Source organism: Camarhynchus parvulus, chromosome 21, assembly GCF_901933205.1.
Source record: "Camarhynchus parvulus chromosome 21, STF_HiC, whole genome shotgun sequence".
NCBI lineage: Eukaryota > Metazoa > Chordata > Aves > Passeriformes > Thraupidae > Camarhynchus > Camarhynchus parvulus.
In genome coordinates, this window is record NC_044591.1 from 736,557 (window position 1) to 761,737 (window position 25,181).

The window sequence follows — 25,181 nt, forward strand, 5'->3', positions numbered from 1 at the left end:
GCAGGAAATTGCCGGTTTTCCAGCGATCCCTCCAAATTATTGCTTTAGCGCCGAATAAAAGCAATAATTACCTCCAAATACCTCCTAAGTCTCTCCCTGAGGAGGGAGGGAGGGAGAAGGGAGACAATTCCAAGGCACCCAGAGTGGCTCGTGCAGATGTGTGGGGTGCTCACAAGCGGCAGCACTCACTGAACCCCGGGTTTGAGAGGAAGCCCTGAACTGTGAATGAAGTCATTCCTCGAGTCTGCAGGATGCAGTGCTGCTCTAAAAATCGTGGAAAACCTTTTTGTGCGGCCTGTTTGAGGTTCAAAGGGCTCTGCAGGGACCAAGGGCCTCCTGAGCAGGACCTGCACAAGGACAAGGTGACCGCTTGGGCTCGGTGCTGTCTTTGCTGTGCTCGGATGGTTCTATGGATCCCGAGGGCTTTCCTGAGCTCACCTCTCAACCTACTGCTGCCCCTGGCCACCAAATCCCTGAGAACCTGCTCCATCCCTGGAAGTGTCCAAGGCCAGGCTGGATGGGACTTGGAGCAACCTGGTCCCATGGAAGGTGTCCCTGCCCATGGCAGGGGGTGGAATGGGATGAGCTTTAAGGTCCCTTCCAACCCAAACCATCCTGGGATTCTGTGATTCCTGTGGAAGATGTCCCTGTCCATGAAAGGAGGGTGGAATGAGATGAGCTTTAAGCTCCTCCCAACCCAAACCACTCTGGGATTTTATGGTTCTTAACCCGCTCAGAGCAGGAGCAGCCTCAGTGCAAGAAGCCTGTTGGCAAGAGCAACTATCAAAGGATTCGATTCCTTTGCATTTATGTTGGGAAATTGGCTGCTACAAAAGCCCAGTCCCTGCCTGGCCCTGGAGCCAGAGGTGCTGTCTGTGTCAGCACCCTGCTGATGTGTGAGGTGCTGAGCTGCTTCCCAGAACAGCTAAAGCCTCTGCAGGGTCTGACTGTGAGCATCCTCCTTCCCACGGCGGTCACCAGCACCTGGCACACTGCTCCAGCTCCACAGCCACCCCTGGCAGTTCATCCCCAGCCCAGCACATTGCTCCAGCTCCACAGCCACCTCTGGCAGTCCATCCTGGCATCCCCAGCCCAGCACATTGCTCCAGCTCCACAGCCACCTCTGGCAGTCCATCCTGGCATCCCCAGCCCCACAGCTCCAGCTCCACAGCCACCTCTGGCAGTCCATCCTGGCATCCCCAGCCCAGCACACTGCTCCAGCTCCACAGCCACCTCTGGCAGTCATCCTGTCCCCAGCCCGCCATGCCAGCTCCACAGCCACCTCTGGCAGTCCATCCTGGCATCCCCAGCCCCACAGGTCCGAGCCCATGAGCAGGGCAGCTCAAGGGCACGGCTCACATGTGGCCACATCTCTGAACCAGCCGATGCTCCCACCTGGCCCCTGTCCCCTCTCCTGTCCCAGCAGGACTCAGAGACACAATTTTAGCAGGGAATGACACCCAGAACAGACTATTTTTAAAAGAAACCGGAGCAGCTATTTTAGGATGTTGCAGCTGAGGGAAGCAATTCCATCGCGATGGGTTCCAGGTGCTGGGAGGGAAGAGCCCAGCAGAAAGCAGCCCCTGGCCTGATGCAGAGATGGCCACAGTGTCCCTGAGCCCTTCCCCAGGGACAGAGCATTCTGCTGCCCTCAGCCCCATGGAGATGAGGGAAAAATGGGAATAAAGCTCTGCAGAAGCATTTAATGCAAGGTAATGTGTGGCCAGAGCTGTACCAAGGTCTCCATGAGGACGAGATGCCAGTGAGGGTCACATTTATACTCCTTGTTCCTGAATTCCAGTTTTCCTGGCTCGTTCCATGTGTGCAATTCATTAACCCACACCAGCAGGTTTCCAGCCTAAATAATTCCCTGGCAGTGCAGAAAGTTTTTCTCCTAAGCCTGGCACCACAATAAAACATTTGTACCAGAGCTTGTGAATCCCAGCTGGGTGATATCGCCAGGGATGCCACAAGGTGCTGGGGTTAAATTGGGTTTAAAAATAAAACCAAAAGGGGCAGCTAGAGTCATTCCAGGATGGAAAAACATTGGCACCTTGCTCAGAAAGGTCTGGGATGGAGCAGTGAGGAAAGTCACCCTCCCACTGCTGTAACCTGAAGGTCAACCCCAGCCTCAGCCAAGGAGACAATTCCCAAGTGAGTCAGTGCCGTGCAAACAGCCCAGGGCAGAGGCCAGCCCCGGTTTTTCAGGAAGCTTTGCCTGTTATTGGACATTGTAAGGATGTAAATGAGCTGAGTTTCATTCTGCAATGCAGGAAAACTCTGCATTTTACAAGTCAAAGAAGTGCTGGCCTCTCAAAGGCTCTTCCAACAGCAAAACTGGGATATCTGTGGATGCTCTCCACAAATGAGATGCACCACAAGCATCTCCAGCATCTTGTGCTGGAGCAGGAATGTGTGGAAATCTGGAAAATTAATGCTGTTTATCCCTAAAGCAGGGGAGAGCTGCTGGGTGCTGGGTCCTCAGGAAGGGCAGGAACATCCCGAGGGAGCTGCTGGAAGGGGAAGGCAGCGGCTGCTCTGTGAGCTCAGGACTCAGGCATGCGGAGGAGCCCGGCACAGGGGGACATCAAAGGCACCGAGGACCTGCTCAAAGTCCAGCCCTCTGGAGGATGCGGGAGGTGGGAGCGGCCCTTCAAAGACTCCCAGGAACACAGGGGATCCTCTCTGGAATAGCACATGGATCAGGCTGAGGAGCCATCAGAACTTTGTTAATGAACTGCACTGGGTCCCACTGGTCCCAGTGGGGAACTGCTGCGATCCTGAGCTCCCCAACCCAGGAACACCATCCAGCCCAACATCCAGGTTATCCCTCCATAACACCCTGGTTATCCCTCCATAACACCCTGGTTATCCCTCCATAACACCACCCAGGTTATCCCTCCATAACACCCTGGTTATCCCTCCATAACACCACCCAGCCCAAAATCCAGGTTATTCCTCCACAACACCATCCAGGTTATCCCTCCACAACACCACCCAGCCCAAAATCCAGGTTATCCTTGCTGGGGATAAAGGTTGGAGCAGGCTGAGGGTGTAGCACAGTTCACTCCTAAGCACAGCAGGCTCCATCCCTGCACAGCTGACGCTGTTCTTTCGGCTGGGATGAGGAGCTAAAAGCTGGGCTGTGCTATTTTTTTCCCAGCTGATGGATTTTCCTGGCTCGCAAAGCCAAAAACCAACCAACCAAAGATCTCTGGCTTCCAGAGATGTTTGGAAAAGAAATGCCAGCCTCTGATTGCTCCCGACACGAGCTCTGGGTGTTTTATCTGTGTTGGATCTGCCCTTATAAGCAGTTTTTCAAGCCCAGTTATCCCGCCCTCTAAAGCCACTGGAGCTGCACACGCGAAGATTAACGGGAACAAAGGAAAAGCCTGGCTTGAAGGGCACGTGGGACACAGAGTGCCAGACCAGCCTTTTACCTCTGGAAGGGGCAGCCCTGAGAGACTCCAAAAACCAGCTGGAGTGGGGAACAGCAATGGTCACCCCGTGGTTATCTGCTGGGATTGCCCAGGTGGAAGGATGGGCTCAGGTCCATCGATGGGGTTTGGGGAATATTCCACAGGAGGGGCTGGAGCAGATCTGCACTGATCCAGGGGAAAGGGAACACATGGAAAGAGTTGTGTCAAGGGGATTGGTACTGAGGAGCTTTAATTCTGGAGAAGGATGGGATGGGAGCTGCAGCCAGGAGCTGTTTTTGCTGGATCTGGTGGATCCTGCAGGGAGCCTCCCACCATCACGGCCCATCGGGTTTCCACGGAACACCTGGATAACCACAGCCATGTGTCTAATCTCAAAGCTGAGAAATTAAAGGGAGCTGCTCCAGCACCCCATGGATTTCAAGGTGCAAAGGAATTTAAGCTCCCAGGTTCGAAAGCCACCTGCAATCTGCACTCCAGAGGTACAGGGAACCATCCCTTGGGAAGGGCTCAGGGCTGTCCTTTCACAGGAATCCTGGAATGGTTTGGATTGGAAGGGACCTTGAAGCTCATCCCATTCCACCCGCTGCCATGGGCAGGGACACCTTCCACTATTCCAGAATGCTCCCAGCCCTGTCCAGCCTGGCCTTGGACACTTCTTCCCAAGGCAGGATGGTGCCTGTTTTGCACTCTGAGTTGTCCCAAACTGGATCCAGCCCTGCCCACCACAAATTTTGTGTTTCCATGCTCAGGCAGCAGCAGAGCCACATCCAGGGGCTGATTTTTAGTCTGGCTTTTAGGCTGGACCTGGATTTTCAAATCCCATTTTCCAGCCTGGAACCCTCATCCACCCCAGCTGAGGGATGGCCCTGACTACATCCCATCCCACAGAGTTCCATCCCAAACTTTTGTGACAGCATGAAATCCCCAAATCTTTCCTCTTCAACCGGAAGCAAAACCAGAGAAGGAAAAAACAAAAAATCCCTCTGCTTCCCAGGCCAGCTGGGATTTTTCCACAGCAGTCAGCAGATTCCCTGCCAGGTTTCCCAAAGGGAAGAGGAAGAGCTGGTGAGCAGCAGTCCAGAGGCCAGAAGAGAATGAGCATCCCAGCAATCCCAGCACTAGCACTGGATTTGGGAGATGCCAAAGGAGCACTCCCATGGGAAGAGCAGACATCCCTGTTGCACACCCACTCATTCCCAAAGTCAAACCCAACACTGAGTACTCTGCTCAGCTGCCTCTGATCCAGCATTTGACATTCACCTGTTTTTAATCCCAAAATGTCTAAAAAAGAGCACTGGGATTACGAACATGTTCTAGACTAGTTCTGACCAGGCCTGCCTAAACCTTAGAGCCTCTAAAAGCCACAGAAGTATCATCTTCTCTTACCAAAACCACAGGCAATTTAGTGTTCCCTTCCAGAAAAACCCCCAAATTCCATGCTGGGAAGCAGACAGGAATTCAGCCTTGCAGGAGTCTTAAGGAAAAACCAAACAAATCTCTGCTGATTTGCCTCCTCAGCAGAGAGACAAAACCTCTGCAGACACAAATAACCTCTTGGGAAGGAACGGGGGGAATATCCTGAGTTTATCTGCAATTTTTGGGGGGCAGGTCAGCGACCCCCTGATGTTGACATAGAGACAGAATTCGCAGTGTGGGATTTCCACCCTGCAGAGACTCGGGACTGTGGTACAAGCCCAGTCAAACCCCAGCATGGAAGCCAAGTTTGGTTTCTCGCAATCCCTGGGAGGTGCAGGCAGAGGCCCCGGGGAGGATCAGTCACCTCCACGCTGTTGCAAGGTGCCCGTGGGTATTTTTTTAACCCCGGCGTTCTGAGGTGCTGCCGCTCTGATAAAGCCATGAAGAAGGAGAGGCAGTGCCCTCTGAACCCCGTGCAACTGGATTTACTGAGTCACTCTGTGCTAATGCCTGGCAAAAATGTCCTCATGCAGCATTGAGCAAACAATGCCGAGATAACTGCGCCAGAACGCCGCGGGCTCGGCCTCTTATCTCCCAACAGCCCCGGACGGGATCTCCGCAATTCCTGCCGCAATTCCTGCAGCTGCACTGCAGGAGAGGCTTTACAGGGATACACCCTGCCCCTCTCCCCGGCAGCAGTGCCCCGAGGTGCTGGGAGCTCCGAGGGGTGAGGTCACCCTCTGCAACTGTCCTTTGGGAAAGGTGGATTTGGGAAAGGCAGCTGTCCTTTGGGAAAGGCGGATTTGGGAAAGGAAACCATCCTTTGGGAAAGGTGGATTTGGGAAAGGCAGCCGTCCTTTGGGAAAGGTGGATTTGGGAAGGGCAACCGTCCTTTGGGAAAGGTGGATTTGGGAAAGGAAACCATCCTTTGGGAAAGGTGGATTTGGGAAAGGCATTTGGGAAAGGCAACCATCCTTTGGGAAAGGCGGATTTGGGAAAGGCAGATTTGGGAAAGGCAACCATCCTTTGGGAAAGGCGGATTTGGGAAAGGCAGATTTGGGAAAGGCAGCCGTCCTTTGGGAAAGGGGATTTGGGAAAGGCAACCATCCTTTGGGAAAGGCGGATTTGGGAAAGGCAGATTTGGGAAAGGCAACCATCCTTTGGGAAAGGCAGGTTTGGGAAAGGCAGCCGTCCTTTGGGAAAGGCGGATTTGGCCCCGCACGGGGAGCTGCTCTTGCAAAAGCCGCTGTTCCCTGTCTCCGTGGGTGGAATCCCCAGCACCCACCTCGCCCTGCTTCCACGCTGGTGGTTTTGTTCCCCCTGAAGTGACGCTGCCCCGCAGACTTCTCCAGTGATTTCACAGCCTGACACCTCCCCGCATCAGCCCCTGCGCAACTGAAGAGCTCAGCGCTCCCAGAAAGGGCTGAGCACCTCCCTCCACTCGTGTTCCCTGCAGAAGGCAAGGGAAGAGCTGGGAATTTGGCTTGGACTCCCCAGCCCCGAGGAGGGGGTACCTGCAGGGCAGGGGCAGGTCAGGGTGGGACATGGGGCTGTGTCCAGCCCTGCTGAGCTCCGCACTTTTCGCTCCCGGCTCGTTTCCCGCAGCACAAGGGAGGCGCCCCAGCCTCGGAGAATCCCAAAATGACTGGTGTTCCAGGAAATGGCTGCTGTGTAATTTGGTGAGGTTACAGCTCCCACGGGGCTCCAAACCTCAACTGTCCTCTAAAGAGCACCCTGTAGGCACAGCCAGAGAATCCCAGGATGATTTGGGATGGAAGGGACCTTAAAGCTCATCCCATTCACCCTGCCATGGGTAGGGGCACATTCCACTGGACCAGGTTGCTCTAAGCCTGTCCAGCCTGGCCTTGGGCACTTTTGGGGACAGGGAATCCACAACCCTTCTGGATGCAGTCAGAGGGACGAAGTGCAAAAAGCCTGGGAAGAGCCAGGGCTTTGCTGTTCCCAGTATTTGCTGCAAGGACAACAGTTATTCACTGAAACCCCAGCATCTTCCTACTGAAATTGCCAGCACAGGAAGGGAAATTCAGTGCAGCTCTTTGCACTCCCCTCCTGTCTTGCTGTCTCCCCTTTCACTCCCATTTTCACCCCATTAGTTCCTCAACTTTGGTCCCTCCATGCCAGGGAAGCATTTTTCTCCTTCATTCCAGTAATTCCAGCCCTGAGCACCAAACTCCCTGAATATTTCATGGCAGGAACCAAAATCCACCTTTGGACAGCAGTCAAGCACGAAGGAGGGCTCCGTTGTTCCAGGTGCCTGCCCCATTCTCAGGGAGTTTTACAGCAGATGCTTTGGGGAAAGATTAAAATCAGACACAGAGCACCGGGATGCCAAGAGGCTTGGAAGGTTCACGGTGCTGTGTGAGGATTACACTGCCCCGGGAATGCTGCCTGCTCAATCCCGAGGATTACACACGTAATCCCGGTGGACTGAGTCCTTAAGGCAAAGGCTGGGCTGCCTTGGAAGGAGCTCTTGCCGATAGATGTCAGCACAGCCTGCCCGAATTTCCCGGGAGGATCCTTCCCTCCCAGCTGACAGTGCAGCCGTGGGAGAGTGGGGTTTATCCCGCTGACCCCACAACGGACAGGGAGGTACCTGCCCAGGAGGCAAGGCCTGTCAGAGACCCAGGAAAGCGGAATAATTGGGTGTGAAACGATCAGGGAATTTGTGTCCAGGGAAACCGTCACCCCTGGGTGCCTCCCACGCCTCGGGAAGGAGGGATCGGCTCCCTCTGAGGTGCAACACATTCATGAGATGTGAGACACCAGCAGTGTCAACAACCCCGTGTGTGGCTCCGGGGTTTTGAGCCTTTTTCCTGAAAAGGAAATAAATTGGAGATGCTTTGTCTGAGCCACAGTTTGCAAATTCCTCGGCTCCGACCAAATTCGGACAAGCGAGAAATTAAATTCTCTGCAAGGCTGGGAAATCAAACGTCAGGAAAAAGGAAAAAAAATCCTGATAGAAAAAAAAAACCCTCTTGGAAAATCCAGCCTAACTTCTGCCTAGGTTAAAGGGATGACAGTCCTGCACTTTGGGATCATTAAGATACAAATTGTTCTCCAAGTGCTGGCTTTCCAAGGTGGAGGAGGGAGTACCAGGTACTAGTAGTAGTAGTAGTAGTAGTACCTGCTACCACTACTAGGAGGGATTCCTGCTCAACCCTGGAAATGTCCAAGGCCAGGCTGGACAGGGCTTGAAGCACCCTGGGATAGTGGAAGGTGTCCTTGACAGTAGAACAAAGTGAGAACCCAAATTTGTACTGAGGGAAGAGGGAAGGAACCCAGAGGAACTGAGGGAAGAGGGAACCCAGATCCTCACTCCAGCACCCACCTCCCTTCGAGCTGCTCCTCTCACAGCCTGCTCAGCCTTTCCCTCTGTTCCCTCCCCACAGGACTCTGCCACGTCAGGCTGAGCTGTCCGGGCAGGGCAGGAGGGCATCCTCGGGCTGAGGGATCATTCCCTGAGGGACAGCCACAGCCAGACACTGCCTCCCTGCCCTGCTGACCCGGGCAGCCTGGCCCTGCTCTGAGGAGCCCCTTTCCCACAGCAGGGAATGCTTTTCCCCACGTTTTGCCCACAGATAAATCCTGGCTGATCTTCCAAGTCCTGCAGTGCACGGAGAGCAGGGAATGGGAGAGGGGAAGTGCTTTGTGATGCTGGGGTAAAACCCCTGGGCCAGCCCCGACTGAGCCAGCCCTGCTCCTGGGCACATCCCCACCTCCCTGGGCACATCCCCACCTCCCTGGGCCGGTAATCCATGGCTCCTTCAAAGCCATTCCCGGCTGCCTCGGGCACCGCATTCCTGGAGGCCCAGGCACACCTCAGCGGAATTGCTGAGCTGCCTCTGCCCCCTCCCCGTGCCTCGGTGACCTTGGCGGATACCGAGAGCGCTGGAAAAGCCGTGGGAACACGGCATTGATAAGGATAAGGCACTGCCAGCTGGACGGAGGGGCAGGATGCAGCCAGGTAGGGTGGGGAGGGGGGAGGGAGGAATGTGAGAATCCCACATTTCAGATGTGGGATTCGGGAGCGAGAGGCACAGGGATGTTTTCCCCTGGTGGTGATGGGTGATCCTCACCCATTGCCCATCCCACTGACCCTGCCGGGCTCTCCAAGCACTTGCCTTGATTTGCAGGGAGCAGATCCCAAGGCAGGGAGGGATCCCAGACAGGGATCTTTTGGCTTTTCCTGCCTGGTTCAGGGACGGCCCCCGTGGGATCAATCCCTGCAAACAGCTCACCACTCGCTCAGTTTGCAGCTGTGGGATCAATCCCTGCACACAGCTCACCACTCGCTCAGTTTGCTCGTGGGTTTTGTACCCGCGGTCCCTGGGACTGCTCCGTGCCAGGCACGGCAGGGTGGCCGTCCAAGGATGGATGCCACTGGAATGTGGTTTGGATCCAGACAACAAAAACCTTGCAGAGGTTAAACACAGCCAGCAATGGCACGAGCTGGAGGAGGACAGAGCCTGGCAAATCAAAGGGAGGGGAGGTGTGTGCTGTAAACCTAAACCATGGATTAATCTCCTGGAAACCAGCAGCACCTTCCCAAATGGGCGGCAGCTGACACAGTAAAAAAAACACTGACAAAACCCTCACTTGATTTGGGTTGATTTTTCATCTCTTGCCCTTGAGATATTTCATATTGAACACCACAAATTCCATTAGAGACGTTCTGCAAAACCAGCCAGGCAAAGAGAGGAACAAATGAACGTCAGATGGACCCAGGGGCTGGGAACAGCCCTGCTCCCACCCCAGAGCTGCCAGTCCACCCTCTGCAGGGACAGGAATGAAGTCCAAACTCTACATCCAGGGATGCTGCTGGAGAGTTTGTTTGTCAAAGGCTTGGCAGGAGTGGTCACTCACCTCCTTGTAAAAGTGGGAGTCCAAAAAAGGAGGAGAACAATCAATATGTTTAAACTGAAGAAAGCAATTCCAAGCAATCTGTGCTGGGACAGCCTCTGCCACAAAGGGCAGGGGACAGAGCTTGGAAAGTCCTGGTTCTGTTCCAGAAGGGCAGAAATGAGGGGTGGGATAAGGAAGAAATGAGGGGTGTGATCAGGAGGAAGCTGGGTGCATGAAAAGGAGGAAATCAGGGGCAGGATAAGGAAGCTGCAGGCAGGAGGCTCACAGAATTAAAGCTGAGCTTCCAAAGGTGCCAAGTCACTCTGAGTTTGAGGGCTCCAAGAGCCTTTGGGTGGTGCTGGGAAAGCCATGGATTTTTGGATGATAACATGGAATGTTTCAGTTCTGCAGAGACAGGAATGGGCCCTACTGCCACCAAACTCAAAGGGCAATGAGGAGAAAACCACACAGATGAGGAAAAGAGCTGGAAAAAGCTTTCCTCTCTTCCAGGCTCACCAAGACTGCTCACAGCACGAGGGATTTCCATCCAGCCCATTAACCTGCTCCACTTTGGAGGCTCAGGCACTCAGCCACAATTAGAGAGGTTGTTCCTTGCCAGGAATCAGCTCCTGGATGCCCCAGGCTCCTGGGAGGCAAACAGGGACACATGGCTGGGGGGGCTCAAGGTGATCTTGAGCCTTTCATAGAACTGAGCGTTGCCCTCAGTCACACGGGGAGCTCAGAGTCAGGGGGACACCAAGGGTACTCTGCACACAGAGTTTTGGTCAGGTCAGGATTTTGGGGGGTTTCAATGCCCAAAGCAAGGCAGGGATCCCCTGTGAGGGAAGTGACTGCAAGGGGAACAGAACTGCAGTGTGGGGTCAGGGCAGAGCACCTCAGTTACTGCCCTGCAGGAAAAAGAATCCCAAAATCCTTGAGGTGGGAAAAGCCCCCAGGACCTTTGAGTCCAACCTGTGCCCAATGCTCTCCTTGTCCCCAGCCCACTGAGTGCCACCTCCAGGCCTTCCTTGGACACCTCCAGGGATGGGAACTCCAAACCTCCCTGGGCAGCCCCTGCCAAGGCCTGAGCACCCTTTCCATGCAGAAATTCCTGCTGATGTCCAACCTGAGCCTCCCTGGCCCAGCCTGAGGCCGTTCCCTCTCTCCTCCTGTCCCTGGGGGCACAGCCCGACCCCCCTGGCTGTCCCCTCCTGTCAGGAGCTGTGCAGAGCCACAAGGGCCCCCTGAGTCTCCTTTTCTCCAGGCTGAGCCCCTTTTCTGCTCCCTCAGCTGCTCCTGGGGCTCCAGCCCCTTCCCCAGCTGTGTTCCCCTCCCTGGACATGCTCCAGCCCCTCCAGAACTGAGGGGCCCAGGACTGGACACAGCTGATGACCCTGAACTGAATGAGCTGCACAATCTGCAGTCACAGAGGGTTTAAATCCACACATGAGGAGCTCCCCACTATTCCCATACCTCTGATTATTCCTCAGATTCCTTCCAGCCCTTGGACAGCCCTGCTCCTGTCCCAGTGGGATTCATTCCTCGAGGGCCAGTGTGGCTCTGGTTTGTGGCTGTGCACAGCTGGATCCTGTGGGATCCTGTGAGATTCTGTGAGATCCTGTGGGATCCTGTGGGATCCAGCACCACCCCCCTCCTTGGGAAGCCCACTCAATCCTTCCCTGCATCTCCTTCAGCTCCACAAAACTCCCATAGCTGAGGAGACCCCAACTGAGGAATTCAGCACCGTGAAACTCCAGCGACTGTTTGGAAAATTGTTTTGAAAACTCGCTGCTGTTTTCTAGAAGGGGCAGATGAAAACAAGGCTGGGCTTTTTAGCTCGGGGCAAGGTTTTTGCACAGCTTTGTCAAGGCCAAACCTCTCTGCTCCAGGAGCGACGGGGAGGTTTCTCCACCAGGACCACATCTGACACCAGGAGTCTCTGCCGAGCCTCTCCTGCCTCCTTCGGGCTGTTGCTTTTGTTGACACAACACCATCAAAGGCACCTTCCCCTCAGTCACAAAGGGAAACTGATCCTCCCACTCCCGGCACGGCATGCAGGGGGCTGGGGGAAGAGCTGAGCCACGAGGAGCCGCTGGCAGAGGGGTTTTACTGCGTCCTGCTAAGGCCACCCAGGGGGTTTAGGCACAAACTCCAGGCTGGAGCAGGAGGGAGATCAGCCGTGGACTGACACTCAGGGCAGAGGGGATCAAAGCCTCATGGAGGAGCTCTGCCTCCGAGCCTGGTTTGATCCCCAAACCCTGAGGAAGATGAGAAGCTTTCCCATCTCCCCAGCGTGACTGCAGGGACAGGAACAGCAGGAGAGAGGTCCTGGGGAGGTGCCCGTGCCGGGCAGGGTGGCCCAGGGCAGCAGCAGCAGCAGGAGCCTCCTCCCAGCAACAGGAAAAACGGAGGAAAAACGGAGCCCCAGGGCTCCTGAACCCCTGTGGGATCAGAGAGGGATATCTCGGCCTGGCAGAGGGAAAACACACAGGGACAGGAGGGCCAGGGCCCCTCCAGCCCTCCTGCCTGCCGAGGTGGGAGCACAGGGGGGATGATAAAACAGAGCTGAGAGAAGGATGTGCATATCCTACAGCAATGCCTCTCCCTGCAAAACCCTGGTCATTCCAGCACCATCCCTGGGTTTATAAACACAACAGGCTCAATTTTAAAGGGAAAAGCTTTCTCTCTCTGTGCCATGAGCCCCTGGAAGAGCAGAGCTCCTGGTCTTTCCTCCCTAATTCAAAAAGGCTTTTTCTGGTGTGGTTCTGGCCAAGAGAGGCCAAGTGCAGGACGCTGAGGAACTGGAACCAAGGAGCCCAAGAGGGACAAAGCCTGCAGGGACACAGCCTGGAGCAGCCCAGCAGGGCAGCAGGAGCCTGCCTGGGGACACTCCCCATTCTGCCTGTGAGGTGTCCCTGCAGGATGTGTGGACAGGAGGCTCAGATGGTTCCAAAGCACCTGGGGCTCCTCTGGGAGCCTCCAGCAGCTTCCCCTGCACAGGGAGGGTGGGAGCTCTCCAGGACCTGCATGGGAGCAGCACAAACCCTCTCTGCCAGCAGGGCAGCAGATCCAATCCAGGCATCAGCAAAGGCCTCAGCACAACCCCCTGCAGCTCCCATGGCATGAAGTCATGGCATCATGGAATGCTCTGGGTTGGAAGGGCCCTTAAAGCCCATCCAGTCCCAGCCCCACCATGGGCAAGGGCATCTCCTACTGTCCCAGGGTGCTCCAAGCCCTGTCCAGCCTGGCCTTGGACACTTCCAGCCTGTGCCAGGGCCTCATCCCCCTCACAGGGAACAATTCCTTCCCAAAATCCCATCTGACCCTGCCCTCTGGCATTCCAGGCCCTTGTCCAAAGTCCATCTCCAGCATTCTTGGAGCCCCTCCAGGTACTGAATGTCCTGCAACTCTCAGTTTCAAATGGGGTTTGGTTTCTCTCCTGACTGTTCAGCCCATTTTTGGGGAGCATCAGGGACTCTCACCACTGAGACCAGCGTGCTCCACCAGCTGGACTCTCAGGAGTGGGGCCTCACCCTGGCCTCCAGCTGGATAAACAGATTCCAGCACAAACCACCCCCAGCCCTCCACCAGGATGCCCTGAGCACAGATGGGCTCAAACTCCAACAACTGCCCAGGCTAACTGTGCAAGTGAGGGCAAGGAAAGCACCCCCACCACATGGAAAAGGCCCCTGCCTGCCAGGGACCACCCACCCTGGGACAGCACTGCAGCATCCCACACGTGGGGCTGCAAATTATCCTGCTCCTGCTCCAGCACATCCTGCGTGGGATGGGAAGGGTGGGAGCAGCTCCACAATGGCCAGGAGAGCTCCAGGGGGAAGAGCTGGGAGGCACCTTCCCAAAAGAGAGATCCTGCTGCCTGCCACCCTCCTTTCCAGAGCTTCCAACCCCACCAAAAGCTCTCCAGAAGAGCCAGGCACCGACTCTCTTGTGCTGCTCCAGCCCCATCAGTCACACGTCAAAGCCATTGTTTCAGATCTAAGCAAAAAAAATACTTTGAAACCTCAAAAATTAGGGTTTTCTGAAGTAATTATCTCCCTCCTCCGTCTCTGAGACGAAAGAAACCCAAGCCAATTATTTCTTTGAAGGCTAAATATTTACTCCCAGATGAAGCAGCTCGGGCTGGAGGGGAATTATCCAGCTCTGATGTCATCTCGTGCCTGGGAGCCAGAAAACCCGGATGAAAACAGGTAGGAACAAACAGCAACAACAACAACAACAACAAAAGGGTGTTTTCTCCTGGAAAAGCCTCTCAGGAAGGGATGAAGTTGTGCCCGAGACATTGTGCTCCCATTCCCTGCCCAGGGTTCCTTAGAGAAGATGCTGAACCAGGGCACACATGGAGTGTGAGGGAAGCTCCCTGAGCAAGCCCTGGCCTTGGGGAAGAGCCAGGGTCTCATCCCAGAGCTCTGGAGTCTGTGGGGCAGGTGTGGGAACTCCTCCACAGCAATTAGCCGGCGCACACAATGAGCGGTGATCAATTAATGTCAACTCTTTCGGTTTTTCTTTTAAAAAGCCCTCTCCTGCCTTATTTACATCCCAGCATTTCAAAGCTCTGCCCCCTCCAGGCTCTCCCTTCCCAGGCAGGCGGTGCCACCCCCAGTTGGGGGCACCCGAAGGAAGAGCAGAGGGATCCCACCGGGGCTGACTCATCCCTTTGGAAAAGCAGGAACCAGAGCGCTCCCCGGGCCCGGCCTCCAGTTTCAGCTGATCCCATCTCAGCCATGACAGCGTGCAGGAACATCTCCTCGGGGGATCTTCCCGTGGGACCCAGCCCCGCCACGCATTCCCACAGAGCCACAACATTCCCACAGAGCCACAACATTCCCATAGAGCCACAACATTCCCATAGAGCCACAACATTCCTACAGAGCCACAACATTCCCATAGAGCCACAACATTCCTACAGAGCCACAACATTCCCATAGAGCCACAACATTCCTACAGAGCCACAACATTCCCATAGAGCCACAACATTCCTACAGAGCCGCTCTTGGGGAGCACCGCCACGGCCCCGGGATGGGCACTGGGGACAGGGCAGGGATGGGCTCCAGGATGGGCACGGGGGACAGGACAGGGCAGGGATGGGCTCTGTGGGGCACTGGGACAGGGCAGGGATGGGCACTGGGCACAGGGCAGGGATGGGCTCTGTGGGGCACTGGGACAGGGCAGGGATGGGCTCTGTGGGGCACTGGGACAGGGCAGGGATGGATTCCCTGGGGCACTGGGACAGGGCAGAGCTCCCAGGGTTGCAGGAATCCATGGCCTGGGGCAGAGCGAGCTCTGCAGAGCCCAGGAGCTGTGTGTGCATTCTCTCCTCTGCAGCCCCAGCAGGGCAGGAGCCCCTTTGGAGGACTGGGGTTTGTTTTCCCCCAGTTTAAATCCACAGCTCCCTAATTCTCCCCTGTGGGAATCCCACAGGGGCTGTGGGACACAAAACCAGAACACCAAGGAAGTGTGGGTGGATGTCCAAGCACCAAGCGAGGTGTTCACAGCTGGAAATTCCCAGGTGACACCAGCACTTGGCACTTGTCTCCAGTCCCTCTCCAGCTCTCCTGGAGCCCCTTCAGGCACTGCAAGGGGCTCTGAGGTCACCCTGGAGCCTTCTCTTCTCCAGGTGAACGCCCCAGCTTTCCCATCTCCACCTCTGTCTCCTTATTCCCTGGATTTTGGAGGACTTCAAGTGCCAGACAAGAAAACACTTGAAACAATATCTGAGCAGCCCACAATACCTGGGGCACATGACAGGGAATTCTGTGCCCAACAAGGAATGCTGGTGGATGTTGAGCTCCTTTTTTCCTTCCTCCTCCCAAAACAGCTGCTCTAACACTGATTTCTCCCCCTGCCCCAAGAGCTTCCCGCAATTCTTCTGCTTTCCTCAAAGTTATTTTAGTGGAATTCAGAAATTAAAAGGAAAAAACCCAAACTGTTGTGGGTGACATTTCCAGCACAAAAAACCAGTGTGGGAAATAATCTGTGGTGTTTTCCTGCCCGGCTGAGGGTGCCTGGACAGCAGGAATGAACCTGCTTTCCCACGCTCTCCCACCTGCACGGGCTTGTCTGCTCCACCGCCCAAAAATACCTGCAGTGGGAGCCACTGGAATGAGCAAAGAAAATCTCAGCTTTGGGACAGTGACTCTCACCATGAAATCACGGAATGGGACCTTAAACACACCCAGTGCCACCCCCTGCCATGGGCAGGGACACCTTCACTACCTCAGGGTGCTCCAGCCTGGCCTGGGACTCTCCCAGGGATCCAGGGGCAGCCACAGCTGCTCTGGGCACCCTGTGCCAGGGCCTGCCCACCCTCACAGGGAACAATTCCTGCCCAGTGTCCCATCCAGCCCTGCCCTCTGGCAGTGGGAGCCATTCCCTGTGTCCTGTCCCTCCAGCCCTTGTCCAAAGTCCCTCTCCAGCTGTCCCAGAGTCACTTAAGGCACTGGAAGGGGCTCTGAGCTCTCCCTGGAGCTTCTCCTCTCCAGGCTGAACAATCCCAATTTCTCAGCCTCCTCCAAGCTGAACAATCATCACATCCTTCTCAGCCTACTGCAGCATGAACAATCCCAACTCAGCCCTTCCCCACATGAACAATAAATGAACAATCCCAACTCAGCCTTCCCCAGGCTGAACAATCCCAACTCTCTCAGCCCTCCCCAAATGAACAATCCCAACTCAGCCTTTCCCCACATGAACAATAAATGAACAATCCCAACTCAGCCTTCCCCAGGCTGAACAATCCCAACTCTCTCAGCCCTCCCCAAATGAACAATCCCAACTCAGCCCTCCCCAAATGAACAATCCCAACTCAGCTCTCCCCAAATGAACAATCCCAACTCAGTTTTCCCCAAATGAACAATCCCAGCTCAGTTTTCCCCAAATGAACAATCCCAACTCAGCCTTCCCCAGCTGCACAATCCCAACTCTCTCAGTCTCATCACCTCAGGCTCTGGTGGCTGCAGAGAATGTCCTCTACCATGCATGACAGGGACCAGCTGCTCCCCAAAACCCCCCAAGGCGGTGCTGAGGACTCAGACTCTGCCACAAACCCCACATTTCTCCAGGATGCAGCCCAAACCCGGTGGGATGGGGCTCAGACACACCCAGAAGCATGGAACCCGAGCCCTGGGGAGGAGGGAGGGGCGTGGGGGAGCTGCAGGGCTCACCTGAGGCCAGGGGCCGGATCCATTCCTTGCTGTTGAGGTCCAGTCTCCAGAGGTCGTTGAAGGCGGCGTTGCAGCTGCTCTGGGTGCAGCCCCCGAACACGTACATGGACTGGTTGGGGTCATAGTAACACGCACCTGCAAGGGAGCACAGCCCTGTCACTGCTGTCCCCACAGCCCTGTCATTGTCCTGTGTGACCCACAGCCCTGTCACTGCTGTCCCCACATCCCTGTCATTGTCCTGTGTGACCCACAGACCTGTCACTGCTGTCCCCACAGCCCTGTCACTGCTGTGCCCCACAGCCCTGGCACTGCTGTGCCCCAGAGCACTGTCACTGTTGTGTGACCCACAGCCCTGTCACTGCTGTGTGACCCACAGCCCTGTCACTGCTGTCCCCACAGCCCTGGCACTGCTGTGTGACCCAGAGCCCTGTCACTGCTGTCCCCACAGCACTGTCACTGCTGTCCCCACAGCACTGTCACTGCTGTCCCCACAGCCCTGTCATTGTCCCGTGTGACCCACAGCCCTGTCACTGCTGTGTGCTCCACAGCCCTGGCACTGCTGTGTGCCCCAGAGCCCTGTCACTGTCCTGTGTGCCCCACAACCCTGTCACTGCTGTCCCCACAGCACTGTCACTGCTGTGTGCCCCACAGCTGCTGTCACTGCCCTGCTGTCCCCACAGCCCTGTCACTGCTGTGTGCTCCACAGCCCTGGCACTGCTGTGTGACCCACAGCCCTGTCACTGCTGTCCCCACAGCCCTGTCACTGCTGTCCCCACAGCACTGTCACTGCTGTCCCCACAGCCCTGTCACTGCTGTCCCCACAGCACTGTCACTGCTGTCCCCACAGCTGCTGTCACTGCCCTGCTGTCCCCACAGCCCTGTCACTGCTGTCCCCACAGCACTGTCACTGCTGTCCCCACAGCTGCTGTCACTGCTGTCCCCACAGCCCTGTCACTGCTGTCCCCACAGCACTGTCACTGCTGTCCCCACAGCCCTGTCACTGCCCTGTGTCCCACAGTCCCAGTCACTGTCCTGTGCCACCCCCAGCTCAGGCCCTTTCCTCCCTGGAGAACAGCAGCCAGCCTGCCCTGGCTCCCCAGAACCACAGGGCATCCCTGAGCAGGCTGAAGCTCCAGCAAGAACCTTCCCAAGAGGATTATCCCTCAGGCAGAGCTGCTCCTCAAAGTGCAGAGAGAACTGCCTTAGAGGCCTGTAATTAATGAGCTTAGCTGTGATTAAAGCACTGAGCTCCCTGACCTGCCCTGAGCTGGATCACAGAGCTCACAGACCCCTCTGTGCACCCAGCCCTGGGCTTTGTTCTCTTTTCAGGATTTCACCCCATCGCATTTAGAGCCCCACTAAAACCCAGGATCATCCAGGGGCATTCCCTCTGCTCCCTGTGGGAAAGGATGAGGCAGTCAGATGCGGAACAGGGAGGGAACACCACATTTGACAACCCCTCAGAGACACCCAAGAGCTCTTGGCCCCAAAACAAGCTCTGCAGCAAAACAAAATCCACAGAAGTGACTGCCCTTGACAGGGAGTGTCTGCAGCACCCAGGTACCTCTGGCAAGAGGAAGCTGAAATATGGAGCAGGGATGGCTTGCTCAGCTTGCTGCCTTGGAGGCTGGGCAGAATTCTGGGTTTCCCCATAAAATTCCATGTGGAATAACCCAAACACAGCAAAATCACTGAGATTGTGCTCTCCTACTTCTTTTTAGAGTCATTTTAAGCAGCTGGAGATAAGGAAGGCAGAGCAGCTTGAGGGGAAAAAATAGGGAAAACCAGGAAAAAGCAAGCACAGTGAAAAACTGCAGTTTATTCCAGCCTGTGGGAATTCCACAGAGGGATTGTTGGGGCTGCTCTGGACTCTGATGATTCTTGTGGATCCAGCACAGGATATTAGATATAAACTATCTATAAACATATAATGGAATACATGATATGTTTATAGTGCACATCCCCGATGGTTTTAGGGTTTCTTTGGGTGGAAAACACTGAATGGATTTAGTTGGGGTTTTTTTATGTCCCAGCAAAATTCAGTGACCCCCAGTTTCAGCACTGCAGAAGTGGCTTATCTTTGGAAAGGAATCAATGATTCTGATGTTTGCAGACACTGATGCTCAGGGAGAGCAGAGTTCTGGCTCTGAGCACTCCTGACTGCCCTGCCCTGAGCAATGAACCAAAGGAGATTTTCACCCGGAGCGGCCAAGAGCCAGAGCAGAGCTGACTGGGGAGGGAAGCCAAATGGAAAGCACATTCCCTTCACCATCATCAAAGAACATTGACTTCTGAACCTTGGAGAACATGAAATAAATTCACCCATCCCAGTTCAAGGGTTGTATTTCCCACTGGAGAGATGGGAAGGAGCTGGCTGGGCTGTAAATCCCATTCCCACATGGTTCCTGGGTTGGAGGGTGACAGCCCTTGGTGTTGGGCACTGCCAGGGACCCAGGGGCAGCCACAGCTCACAATTCCTGCCCAATATCCCACCCATCCCTGCCCTCTGGCAGTGGGAAGCCATTCCCTGTGTCCTCTCCCTCCAGCCCTTGTCCAAAGTCCCTCTCCAGCTCTCCTGGAGCCCCTTCAGGCACTGGAAAGAGCTCTGAGCTCTCCCTGGAGCCTTCTCCAGGTGAACGCCCCCAGCTTTCCCACCTCCTTCTATCTCCATCTCCACCTCCATCTCCTCACTCCCTCAAATGCCATTGTCCTGCTCCTTGCAGTGCAGAGCCTGGATGCAGCCAAAAACCCGGGGATATTGAGCAAGGCTGGGTGCTGGGAGGAGCTGCAGCCCTGCTCCAGGAGCAGCCCATCCTGTAAAACAAACATTCCAGCTCTCACCGCTCCCAACCCACAAATTGCTGTAATTACTCATCCCGCTGGTGCCACCAACCCCAGGCTCCTTGGAAACAAAAACAATAAATCAGTGCTTAAAATTAGTCACTCCTCCAGCAGAGGATCAATATCCCTGGCACAACGGTCGGCATTCCTTTGCTGCTTTTCCGTTTCTGCATTCCTGAGCCTCCTGACATCTTTTTCCGACTGCGGGCAGTGATTTCAGCCCGTGACTCATCGCCCTGCTATGACCTCGCAGGTTCATATATAAAACAGCTCGGTGACTCCTGTGAACATCACCCAAAAAACCCCAAGCACGGAGGATTTCTGACCCTAAACACTCAGCATTATTGATGTTTCACATCCTGCAGTTCTGCAGCTCCAGTCAAACCCTCTGGAAAAGTGACAGCCTGTCCACAGTTTGTTCTCAGCGGTGTGATCCCTGCCAGGCACTCCCTCCCCACGGCAGAGCCTTCCATTCATTATTCCTTATCAAGCACTTCTGCCATTCCTCCCTTCAGGACTGAGAGCAGACAGGTTGACCTCCAGCTGCTTAGAATTCCCCTCCTTGTCCGTTTGTGCTCCCTTTGAGAACTTCTGGGACAGTTCTAATAATTCCTGGAAGCGAGAGCGAGCCCCAGCCAGAGCTTTGATGCAGCACTGACTCGCGCCTGGGCGGTGACGTCTGCCCACAAAAACCAGCAAATCACTCATCCCTCTACAAGGGCTTTGTGAGTCCTGCCTGCTCCCTCCCCACTGCCCAAACTCCCGTTCCCTCCACCTCAGCTCACAGTTATCCCGTGGGATTTTAGGTGACAGTTCAGAGTTTGCCTTTCGGAACTGACGATTTGCAGCTTGGCTTCAAGGCTGGAATCCTGCCCGCGGGCAGTGGACGCTGCTGCAGGGAAAGCAGAGGCTGCAGATCTGGGCAGCTGCTCACAAACCAATCCGTTTAAGTCAGCAAACAAGTTAATCCAGATTAGCTTTGTGCCCACAAAGTGCATTACTAACGCTGCCATGGCCACCGGGGCCTGGGCAGAGCCGGGGCACTGTCACCGAGCGAGGCTAATACGGATTACACGCTCCGAGGGCAGTGGATTTAGGGAGACAACTCACTTTGCAGCCAGGAAGCCCGTGGCAGGCAGCAGGATAAAGGAAAGAGCACACAGTGCTCTTTGGGGCAACTCTGAGCCTTTTCCAGGCAATTTCTAGCTGGCCTGAGCACTCAGCAGTGGCAAAAACGCTGCTAAAATTGAAGGGAAATACACGCAAGTGTGAAGTCGTTAATAAGCACTTGACTAACGTTGCTAAAAATGAGCTGTGAACTGCGGAGCCTTTTCATCCTTCAGGAAGGCCAGGGTATCTCGGCAGAGCACAATGACTTCACCAGAGCTCCCCGCAGCGTCTCCCGGACTTGTCTTGGCAGGAGGCAGCCGCTCATAAATTATTGCTTGGGAAGATGAAAATGTGATGCCTGCTGCTCTTGGAATGGCAGGGCTTGCACCGTGTTTATCTTGCCTCAGAAATATGCAATTTGCTTCCTGGAAGAGCTGTCCCCCAGAGGGCTCAGACCCCGTGCTGAAGTCTCAGGATGGAATTTTTGTTGTGTTTTTTTTTGCTGGAGCTGAGGCAGCTCAATGCTGCTGCACTCCAAAGAACAGGGTTTATTTCAATATGTTTCCCTCAAAGGCACTCGTGTTTAGGTATCTTTTCTCTTCCTGTTCTTTTCCAGAATCTTGGAAACAGGGAAAGAATTCACCCAAACACTGAATGGTGCTGTTGACTGAATCGCTCCCTTTTGTCAGCAAATCCACCTGCAGCTCTGCTCGATTTGAGCCCAGCACATGAGAATTCCCAGTTTTCCTCACAGATGTAGAGGACTGTGCCAGCAGCTGGTGCACATCCCTGGGTGCTGCGCTTCCCAAAACCCACCGGCTTTGATGGCAGTGACTCCAGTCCAGGGGCTGAGGACACAAAGCTCAGGCCCAGAGCCTGGGGACAGCTCCAGGTCCTCAGGACAAGAAGGACCCTGAGGGGCTGGAGCGTGTCCAGAGATGGGAACAGAGCTGGGGAAGGGGTTGGAGCACCAGGAGGGGCTGAGGGAGCTGGGAAGGGGCTCAGCCTGGAGAAAAGGAGGCTCAGGGGGCCCTTGTGGCTCTGCACAACTCCTGACAGGAGGGGACAGCCGGGGGGTCGGGCTGTGCTCCAGGGAACAGGGACAGGACAAGGGCACTTGCTGTGCCAGGGGAGATTTAGGTTGGATATTGTGAAAATCCCTTCATGGAATGGGGGTCAGGCACTGGCACAGACTGCCCAGGGCAGTGCTGGAGCCACCATCCCTGGGTGTGGCACTTGGGGACACGTTTCAGTCAAGGGCTGACCCCGTGATCTGGGAGAGTTTTCCAGCCTGGAAAAAGGGAGCTGCAGAGAGATCCCTGCACAACCAGAAAGCCACAATCCCACCCACCTTCCACTCCATCAACACTTCCTAGGATCAATGAGCCCTCCATGACCAGCAGCTCCCAAATCCCTGCTCTTGAGCTGAGCGTTGGCACTGCCGTGGGCTGAACACTGTGGCACACGTGTGGCACTGCCAGGCCCCAGGGAAGCAGCTCCCAATGAGATTCCAGGGCATGGCACTGCCCATTGGGATTCCAGAGGATGGCACTGCCAGCCCCCGAGGGAAGCAGCTCCCAGTGGGACTCAAGGGGATGGCACTGCCCATGGGGACTCCAGAGATGGCACTGCCCATGGGGACTCCAGAGATGGCACTGCCCATGGGGACTCCAGAGATGGCACTGCCCATGGGGACTCCAGAGATGGCACTGCCTGTGGGTACTCCAGAGATGGCACTGCCCATGGGGACTCCAGGGATGGCACTGCCAGCCCTCAGGGAAGCAGCTCTCATGCAGACAGGCACTGCCAGGGCACTCCAGGGATACTCACTGTGTGAGAAGCGCTGGGTGATGGGGGTGCCAGGGTAGGGGTAAGTGCGGCTCTCCCACTGGATGTTCCCTTCCTGCACTGCCTTGATAAAGCCGTGGTAGCACTGATGGGCCACACCTGGGGAGAGAAAAACACCATCAGCAAAGCTGGGAACTGTTGGGGAGGATGAACAGGGAAGCCTTATAAATATGATTGTCTGGCAAAAGATTTTGAGAATATAGAAACTATAAGAGAGATTGAAATGAAAGCAAGCTTTGAGATACCTTGGTTACTGAACAACTGGGAAAATAATGGTGTGGCTGGCTGAAGGTAATCCCCTTTTGATGGAACAACACCCTCTGCTTGCAGACAGGCCCAAGGGTCAGAGCAGACCCTACAGCTTGGCAGAAGGGCCCAAAGAGGAGTTTTTAAGGTTTAAAATGTAACATGGGATGGTAATGTAATGATTCTTATAGGCTGTATGCTATAGGATTTGTATATTGTACTAGATTGGTTAGTGAGAATTAGAATATTCAGCACAGAAGAAGATTTGTGGCATTGTAACAGGAACCTCGCTCTCTTACCCTTTTACTCTCTTACCTCTCTCCCCCTCTCTTCTCTCAGCCTGCTCTGAGCTGTGGCTGGCAGTTCCCAGCAGGGCCCTGCACCCAGGCCCTTTGCAATAAACCCCAAGTTCCATGATCTGGCTGCAGAGATCTCTCATCTCCATCCGTCCCGACCGTCCCACCCCCTGACGCTCCTACAGGGAACAAACTGTGCCTGCACGGTGACAGCAGCTGCAAAGCCCTGTGTTTGGGTTAGAAACACTCTGGGAATGTGGGGGATTAAAGGAATAAAGACAAGGGAACTCTGCAAATGTGGAAGTCAGCAGCGTGCACCGGCCGGGTCACGACATCCCGGCAGCTCCAGTCGGGAAGCAGAGCCTTTGGAAAGGAAGGAAGCACTGGGGTGCTTTGGAGAGCTTGTGCTCAGCCCTCTGTGCTGCACCCTGGTTTGCTCAGCACACCCCGAGGGGCAGCTTCCCTTCTCTTGAGGAGCCTCAGTGCAATAATCAGCTTGTAAGAGTGTGAATGCAGCTACTGGCCAGGGATCTCAAAGAAAACAGAGTGATAAAAATCAGCAGGGATGCTCCAAGGCTGCCACTAATTCTGGGAGGGGCCAGAGGCTGCTCCCTGAGGAGACAAAAGGGTCTGCAGAAGGTTTCTGGCTGCAGCAGCAGCTCAGCAGACACTTGGTGGCACCTGCACTGAGGATGCCACAACCTGCCAAGAGTTTTTCCCCAAGCCCCGTGCCAGGAACACCCCCAGCAAGAAATCCCACTCCAGGATACAAAGCAGGAAGGGGTTTTTAAAATAAAAAAAAATAAAGCCTGGGGTCCTTGAGGAGTTGATCCCTGAGAGTCACACGGGAAAGGGAATGTGAGCTCCAGGAGTGCACAGCAGATGTATCCTGGCAAACAGGAAAAATTAACCAGCAGAACACGAATCAATTGTTTACCTCGAGTGACCTCCCTGGGCACAGCTCGCAGGTGCTGCTTCCAGACCTTTTTTTGGCTGGAACTGCCCCAGAAGGGCCCAGCTGCCCAGCACCACCCGTCCCCTGAGAGGTGACACAGCCCAAAGCCACGCTGTGCCTTGGGCTGCTCCTCCCTGGGCTCCAGGGATGGTTCCCACATCCCTCTGGGGTGAATCCCAGGTGTTTGTCCATCCCAGCTGCATCCCTCCAGGCCACTCCAGGAAACAGCCAAGCAGCCACTGGGGGCTGCAGCACTTGGAAAAGGCCCTTCCCCAGGGCTGGGGCAGCTGCTGCCCCAAAAGGATGCACAAAAAAAGGGATTTTGGGCCATGGTCCCTGCTGGGGTAGCTGTAGTTTTTTAACCCCCAGCCTGTTCAGCTCTGGGCAAAGTGGGATATGCCTGGGATCTTTCAGATGAGGAGAAGTCCATAAATGAGCTATCACCTCACAATCTGCCAAGGGCATTCCTCTCCTGACACCCACTCCTGTTTTCCAGAAGGAGCATGTTCCCCTTGTGCAGCAACCTGTCCCATTTCCTAGGATTGAACTGCTCTCCTCTGAAACTCCTCATTTTTAAATGAATCGCATGATTAAAGTGTGCACCCAACAGAATGGTACCAGAAATCACCCAGTGTATTAAAATAAAACGAAGCAGAAGGTTCTGCTTGTATCCTTGTCCAAACTTTCCCTCCTTATTTGCTGTATCATACTTCTCCAGCATTAAACTACCCCCACAAGGCTCTGGAATGAGTGTGCAGAGGCAAAGGAAGGATCTGTGTCTCTGGGCTACTCTTCCAGGAAGCTGGAATATGCACGTCTCTACTCATGCAGATTTTATGCTGCACTTATCTCCAGCAGAGCTGTAAGAAGCAGAGCCAGGGCTGTTGAAAGCAGCAGCTTTGGGAATGTCAATTACTGAGCAAGATGCAAATGAAGTGCAATTAAAGCCCCATCAGGCATGGGACACTGGCAGGGGCTCTGGGGA

At 55.0% G+C, this 25,181-nt stretch overlaps 1 protein-coding gene across 2 annotated transcripts in view; it reads right to left on the reverse strand.

Annotated features, from left to right (window-relative positions):
- FBXO42 (F-box protein 42) overlaps positions 1-25,181 on the reverse strand; it is a 48,135-nt gene that overhangs the window by 6,237 nt on the left and 16,717 nt on the right. For both annotated transcript variants that reach the window (XM_030963665.1, XM_030963664.1), the window contains exons 3-4: positions 22,682-22,798; positions 16,901-17,035 (exon numbers count right to left, since the gene is read on the reverse strand). In XM_030963665.1, coding sequence (XP_030819525.1) covers positions 16,901-17,035; positions 22,682-22,798 — 252 coding nt within the window. The remainder of the gene's footprint in view (positions 1-16,900; positions 17,036-22,681; positions 22,799-25,181) is intronic.